Source organism: Lathyrus oleraceus, chromosome 1, assembly GCF_024323335.1.
Source record: "Lathyrus oleraceus cultivar Zhongwan6 chromosome 1, CAAS_Psat_ZW6_1.0, whole genome shotgun sequence".
NCBI lineage: Eukaryota > Viridiplantae > Streptophyta > Magnoliopsida > Fabales > Fabaceae > Lathyrus > Lathyrus oleraceus.
This window is the reverse complement of record NC_066579.1, coordinates 229188619-229196724: the sequence shown is the minus strand read 5'-3', so window position 1 is coordinate 229196724 and position 8106 is coordinate 229188619. Positions and strand designations below refer to the sequence as shown.

Sequence of the window (8106 nt, the reverse complement as noted above, 5' to 3'; positions counted from 1 at the left end):
GAGATGATATGAATTATGCATGACAGATTGATGCAATGATATGAATATCCATAGATGCCCCAATCTTGGGTACGATGCAATGAATGTTGAGGAAGTTGCTTGGGTTGCAAGGCTTTTGACTTATGGAGGATCGGTTGCGTCTTGCATGACTTCTCGACATCTGACTTCTTGATATTGCTGGAGGATGGATCTGACGTAAACCTGTGGATGCCCCGCGATGAATCCGGAAATGCCTTCCCAGGTAGGGAGAGAACCTTCCTCTTTTGGATCGTCTTGCCCCAAGTTGTTAGGTATCTGCAAGGATTGCCCCAATCACTAGTTATGAAGCACTTCATTGTGGAATATCTCAATCGGATCCCCCCCTAGTGTCTCGGAACTACATTCCTCTGATTAACCATTTTAGGGAGATTGACTTCTTGTGCTCTTGGGGTGGCCTACCCTAGTACGAGCCTTGAAGTAACTTTACCTCTGGTTGGCTGATTTTTGAGGGAATGTCCCTTATTCACTGATCTTCAGAGAGATTGATTGAATCTCGCCTTGACTACTTCAGATTGACTGAATCTTGTAGAGATTTCTCGACGTGACTCCTCCTGATCGACGGGATCTCGAAGCGGTTTGTCTTCTTGCTCGACAGAGTCTTCAGACATTCTGATTGATGTGATCAAGAGAAGTGGCTTGCCCCTGCTCAGCGGAGGTCTCAGGCATTATGCACTTTGAGATCATCAAGTTCCTCAATTCACGCTCATTGTGGCGAATCTCTTGATGTCAGATGCTTACTCACGAGTAAGACAAGTTCATTTTTGGAAATGATAATGCAATGTCATTTTTATGCAGTTTTGAAGTCCAAACATGCTCACTGAAAATCTGACATTTAATGAATGCATCATTGATAACGAATGTCACATATCAATATTAACATAAAATGAGCAAATTGATGAGGAGTCAGTTTTAACACGATCGTTCTGACTATAGTACGCCTTTGAAATAAACCTTTGCTTCAATTAGGTCTTTTGAGGATTGTAACGTGGCCTGGTTCACGGTTTAAGAAAGAAAGGATATAAGGCTCGAACCTATCCTAACCCACCCACTCTTCGTGATGTTCTTCAGTCCTACGTTCTGCCAGATTGATACAAGCGCTCTTCTTCCAAAAGGGATTTGGGAGTGAAAGTTAATGAACCCAAGAGGTTTTTTGTGTGGCGGTCACGCACCTTCTATTTGGTTTGGTAGCCACACCATTTTGTTCTTGCTGAGGATTTTCTTTTGATTCCTCTTTTGCAGATTTGTTTTTTCATTTCCCTACTTTTGATGGATTGGTTCATATTTACAATCCACGGGGATGCCCTAATTTTTGCCTAAGTCACTCGTTTTTGAGTTTTCGACTTAGCGGGTTTTGTTTCTTTTTTTTGTTTTTGTTTTCTTTGTTTGTTTCTTTTTGCTGAACAAATCGTGTGACGTCTGTCCATTGATTTGAATGGGTTGCGACCGCCTCGTGCCTCTGTGGGTGAGGGACAACCGTTTGGAATTTGATGGTTTCCAACCTCTTGTGAGGGATAAGATATGGTTGGTCCTCAGACGGGACACTCCTCTTTTGAAGTTTGAACGCTTGGTCAAACTGACTGATGACTACCCTTCCCCGGTTTGAGATTGAGGGTTTTATATTTTAAGAAAGAAACTCCTACTCCTCGGCTCGAAGGGGTTGACTAGGAATTATCTTCCTTATATCTCCGGTGTTTGGGATTTGAAACAATGCCTTACATCATCAACACGGTTTTATTCAAAAGCATACGAGCAGTGAATTCGTTTCGTGTTTTTAATTTCATCATCCTCCTCCAAAAACCAACATTTGAATATTGATAAGATAAAGTATGAGTGGACACGAATGGATTTATTCAAAACATGCATATTCATTTCAATGTCATTATTATTCAAAAATAAACGAGTTCATTACAAATGAATGTTACAAATGACAAACAAGAAAATCACACACGAACATGATTGAACTAGAAATCGCTGGAATGATCCGCTTTATTCTCCCATTGCTTGGGGTCTTGGTTCTGGAAAGAGCTGACGAGATAATTCCACAGATACCGATCCTTCAAATCCACTGTTGTTCTGACTAAGGCATTACAGATGTACTTGCCTTCATGGGGTTGTTTGGAACAACTGGCTTGAACGATATTGCTTCTAAGTCAATCAAGTCTTGTACTTTGTGCTTGAAGATATTGCAATTCTCGATTAAGTGCCCCCGCGTCCCAGAGTGATACTCGCAGCTGACGTTCATGTCATACCCGGGAGGGAGAGGTACGGGAGGAGCCTTAGCTTCTCTCAACTGGACCTGCGAATCCTTGAGCAAGTGAGCTAACAGGAGTCCATACGGCATGGGAATTGGATCAAACCTTCTCGGAGGCCTTCTTGGTCCTTGTCTACCCTGCTGATAGTAGTTCTGTTGTTGCGGAGCAACAGGTTGTTGAGGAGCATAGGGTTGTTGATATTGCATCGCTGGAGGACCAGTTGGAATGACACACGCTGGTTGCGGATACGGGTTAGGTGTTACTGCTGCCACCGGATAGTATGGCACTTGATAACCTCCATCTCCTCCTTGAGCGATAACATTGGTCTCTCCTTCCTTCTTCTTCAAGAATCCGAAATAAGGCTTCTTTGCTCCATTAGCCACAACGGTTGTATCTTGTATTTTACCGATCTTCAAGCCGTTCTCGATTCGCTCACCAGCAATGACCAAGTCTGAGAATCCTGAGGTGGTACTCCCAATCATTTTTTCAAAATACGACCCTTGAAGGGTATCCACGAACATGTTTATCAGCTCTCTTTCAAGAAGAGGAGGTTGAACCCTGGCAGCCAGGTCTCTCCATCGTTGAGCGTACTCTTTGAACGATTCATCCGGTTTCTGAGAAAGGCTTTGGAGCTGAGTCCGATTGGGAGCCATGTCTGAGTTATACTGAGAATGCTTCAAGAAGGCTTCAGCAAGTTCCCTCAAGGTTCGTATATGCGTGTGCTCGAGCTGCATATACCATTCCAGAGAAGCTCTACTAAGACTGTCTTGGAAAAAGTGCATTAAGAGTTTCTCGTCACTTGAATGAGCGGCCATCTTTCTGCAGAAAGCTCGGATGTGGGTCTTTGGACAAGTGACCCCCTGATACTTTTCAAAGCTCGGGACTTTGAACTTGGGAGGAATTTTCACATCTGGCACTAGGCACATGTCGGCAGCATCCAACCCAAAGGTATCAGGATCTTGCATCGCCTTGAATCTCTCCTCCATCATTTGAAATCTCCTTTCGATGTCAGCAGGGGAAGGACCAAAAGCTTCATAAACTGAGTCAGCCTTTGTAGTGAAGAAAGCATCCTGCTGATCGTCAATCTCAGGTTGGAATCTCCCATTGGCGGGGATATTGAACGTCTGATTAGCATTTTGATACACCGGACCTCTTTCGAGAGGTGGCTGAGCTACAACAGGTGTACCAGCTCCTCCTAGTAGATTCACTGGTATCGTCACAACAGCAGGGTTGGCATTAGAGGCTCTCAGATTAGCCTGACGCATTTCCTCTTTTCCCCTAGCCAGAGCGTGTAGGGCTTCAACGAGATGACCCATCTGAGCCTTCACAGTGGTCATATCCTCCCTCATAGCAGCCTGATTCTGCTCCAACTAATTCATGAGCAATTTCTGATTATTGCGCGTGTAGTATGAATGTCGGGAAGTCAGCTTGACTGTGGATGATTCTGGATAGAAGGGTAGAACGGTAGGTTTTCTGGTTTTTGTTTGATGATATGCAGAATGATGCATGAATATTGTATTTGAATTTTTTTTTGATGCATGAATGCATGACCGAGTGAATGAATGCTACACAAGCATGGTTCCCACGAGTCGAACACACAAGTTGGCATGGTATCATAGGTTCGAGATATGGATGGAGGATAACTCTGATTGCTTACTCACAATGGGGATCTCACTGGTCGTAGTCTAGGGTTAGATAGGGACCCCAGAGTCATCGATTCATTTGGCTGTTTGCCGCTTATGGCAAAAGCTTGCCGGTCGTCAACTCCCTCAAATAAGGCTCTTCTGGGTGAGATCTTCGTACCGACCCACACGAGAAAAGCTTCTCGGGGGCCCGCACTATGCGACCATCGACATCGGGTTCTAGACAAGGGTCTCAAAGTCACGGACCTCCTTGACTGTTTGCCGCTTATGGCAAAAGCTTGCCGGTCGTCAACTTCATCAAGAAGATCTACTTTAAGTGAGATCTTCGTACCGACCCACACGAGAAAAGCTTCTCGGGGACCCGTACTACGCGACCATCAATCTTAATAGCCCATAGGTTTAATATTCTACAAAGGTTCTTAGAGTCATGGATCCAAATGAAGACATCGATCGCTTACGTCAAAAGCTTGACGGTCGTCGACGTCTCCAAGAGAATCTACTCTAAGCAAGGTTCTCGTATCGACCCTTACGAGAAAAGCTTCTCGGTGGCCTATACTACTCAACCCCTCCTATCTCAAGTTTGCACTCTAGACTCGGGTGAAGAGTCTTTCCTACAAGGTTACTGCAATCGGATTTGTACACATCGATATCTAGAACCAAGAAACTATGTAATAGGTATCCAAAGAAATTTAAAGCAAAAGGCGATAAATAAAACATGCAATATCAAAAGGATAAGCATACACACATGCGAGGAAGCAACCTATATTAGGCTTGACTTGCTTAGGGAGGGGTCCCCAGCAGAGTCGCCAGCTGTCGCTACGCGAAAAATACAGAGTCGTCATCGGTTTTTATTTATTCCAAAGGAAAGGGAAAATATCGAGAAAACCCCAAAGTATGGTCATCGCAACCACGAACGGTTTCGGAAGTCGGTTATGCAAGGGGAAGGTATTAGCACCCCTCACATCCATGGTACTCCATGGGAACCATCTAGGATGTTTGCGCTTACGTGTGTGTTGTTTATCGAATGCTTGCTTGCCAAAGGTTTGCGGAGATGGAGGTAGATTTTAAATTAGTGTGCTCGCCAAGGAATGGATCCTCGTGCCTACGTATGCCCACTGTTGAAGTGGGAAATCAGAGCTTTCGTAGTTCGTGGTTTTGAAATTGTTTGGTTTGTTTTGTTGATTTTATTTACCTTGAAGAAGGATTTTTTATTGTGTCGCCCTAAGGCTCAAACAAAAGGTTTGAATCCGTTGAGTTGTTTTTATGTTTTGAGAAATGAGTTATTGATTTCAGATTGCACTAAAGACTATGGATAAAGGTGAATACCTCAAACGATCAAGCCAAACGTCTTGTGTTCGAAGCATTCAGAATGAGTGTAGGAAAGAACCAGTCTCATCCCTTCTTTATCGCTTAAGGCTCGTGACGTACGATCCTAATCGCCATTTATTGTGTTTTTTGAGTTTGATTTGGAAAATGACTGCTTGACATTGGATCAAGGGTTTGTTTATTGAATTTACTTTGAAAAAGAGACCACTTGACGTTGGATCAAGGGTTTGTTATTTGTTTTTGATTGGTGTGCATTCCTAATGCCTAAGGAGTAACTGATCAAGCAATAAAAGAAAGCAAGTAAATGCGTACATGAGAAAGGGGAGGGGGGTACATGTAAAGTACAAGGGAGTGCGGAAATAAAAGGTCTTATTGTCAGGTAGCCCAAGAGAAAGCCATGTGTGTGCCATTGTGTTCTAAACTAGAAAGCAAGCAAAATATTACAATTTGTCTTGAATTTTGAAAGCTCCTTTCCATGTTTGGGTTGAATGATTGTCCAAGGCCTCTTGCATAGGATCCTAATAAGTCTCTAAGTCCATTGTCCAATGTCCATTACATGCTCAGGAATTATCTTGTTTTTGCATTTTTAAAGTCTTTGCGATTTTTAAGTTCGTTTTAGAATGAGATGAATATGTACAATATGATAAAAAATCAAAGCAATTGTGAAATAAAGGACAAAATTTAAATGTTAGAAGTTATTTGCGGAATTAAAAATGAATTAGATGTTAGAATGCGGAATTGTAAAAGTTAGAGGTTACTTGTTAGAGGTTAATGTTAGAGATCAAGATTAATCAAAACAATATGAAAGAACATTTAACAAAATTTAAATTCTAAACAATCATCAACAATTAATTTTAAAACAAATCCTAAAATTAAGTCTAAACAAAATTAGAATGTTAATCAAAATTAGAATTAGAACATTAATCAAAATTAAAATCTAACAATCAATTAATAGCCACAATTAACAAATTAAAATCTAAAAATCAAAGTTAAGTCTAAAATATTCTAATTAATATCTAAAACCAACAATCAAGAGTAATATCACATTAATTCTAACATCAGTCCAATTATTAATAGAAATCAAATTAAACTAAGATTCTAACGATTAACCAATCAAAATAATATTCTACCTATTAACAAATCATATTAATTCTAATTACTAACAAAATTATTCTAATTATTAACAAAAGGTCCCTGTGTTGTGATAATGGATTCGTTTTGGGCCTAAGGCCCAAACGAATTGTCTTCTCATGTTCCAGTTAACCGATGCGCACTCCCTTGGTTGTTCATCCCCTGCAATTTGTGTCATCCTGTTTTGATATTAGGATCATTAGGCTAGTTTTGTTTTAGAATTGATTTTACATTTGATTTTTTTATTTTTGTTAATAATTAGAATAATTTTGTTAGTAATTAGAATTAATATGATTTGTTAATAGGTAGAATATTATTTTGATTGGTTAATCGTTAGAATCTTAGTTTAATTTGATTTCTATTAATAATTGGATTGATGTTAGAATTAATGTGATATTACTCTTGATTGTTGGTTTTAGATATTAATTAGAATATTTTAGACTTAACTTTGATTTTTAGATTTTAATTTGTTAATTGTGGCTATTAATTGATTGTTAGATTTTAATTTTGATTAATGTTCTAATTCTAATTTTGATTAACATTCTAATTTTGTTTAGACTTAATTTTAGGATTTGTTTTAAAATTAATTGTTGATGATTGTTTAGAATTTAAATTTTGTTAAATGTTCTTTCATATTGTTTTGATTAATCTTGATCTCTAACATTAACCTCTAACAAGTAACCTCTAACTTTTACAATTCCGCATTCTAACATCTAATTCATTTTTAATTCCGCAATTAACTTCTAACATTTAAATTTCGTCCTTTATTTCACAATTGCTTTGCTTTTTTATCATATTGTACATATTCATCTCATTCTAAAACGAACTTAAAAATGACAAAGACTTTAAAAATGCAAAAACAAGATAATTCCTGAGCATGTAATGGACATTGGACTTTATGAGTGGATTTTCTAAATGAATGGAAAAATGATTTTGAATAATTAAAATGGATTAATGTGGATTATGGATATGGATATCAATGGTTTAATGGATTAAAAAATGTGGAAATGGGTTATTGAATGATGTTTAGAAAATGGATTAATTTGGAAAATGGTTAATGGGCTAAAATTATGGGCTTAACAAAAAGAAATGAATGGGCTCAATCCAACCACGATTAAATCTCCAAAACCAATTCAACTCTTCAGTAATCAACTCGGATCATCCAACTCAACTTGAATTTCCAATATTCTTAATTTGAAAAAAAGAATGAAATGATTTCTAAAACCAAAGTTATTTTCAAAGATCAAATCTAACTTCAAAATCAATTCCAAACTTCAAACATTAATTTGAAATTGAAATCAATACGAAGTCATAATTAATCAGAACCATTATTAACATGATGCCAAGAGGATGCCTGCTTGTGGCGAACCGTGCTTATTCAATGAAATGAATGAATGAGGATGATATGCAAATATTTAGGATTAGTGACCTATAAGATCAATGTGGAGGGTGTGGGTGAATTTCAGGGTATGACAACACCCACAACTTTTGTTTCCTCCATAACTCCCACACTAAATCTAAGTGCCCCAAACTCACCTTCTCCATCCTGCCCAGCATCTGACACTGAACCAGAGACTACCCTCCTTACCCTAGAAGAAGCAATATAGGTTTTTGTAGAGTCTTTAGTAGAGAAGGTCAAGTCTCTAACAATCAACTCTGGCATCAGTGATGATCCCTCTGCAGTAAGGGTCCACTGGAACAAAGTGATCAGTTGG

The 8106-nt window shown here is 39.0% G+C and overlaps 1 protein-coding gene across 1 annotated transcript; it reads right to left on the bottom strand.

The window, feature by feature from the left end:
• Nucleotides 1-2116: 2116 nt before the first annotated feature.
• On the bottom strand, nucleotides 2117-3640 carry LOC127101075 (uncharacterized). Its single transcript, XM_051038406.1, has one exon. It carries the CDS (start codon nucleotides 3638-3640, stop codon nucleotides 2117-2119), a length of 1524 nt encoding a protein of 507 aa, XP_050894363.1.
• Between the last annotated feature and the right edge of the window lie 4466 nt (nucleotides 3641-8106).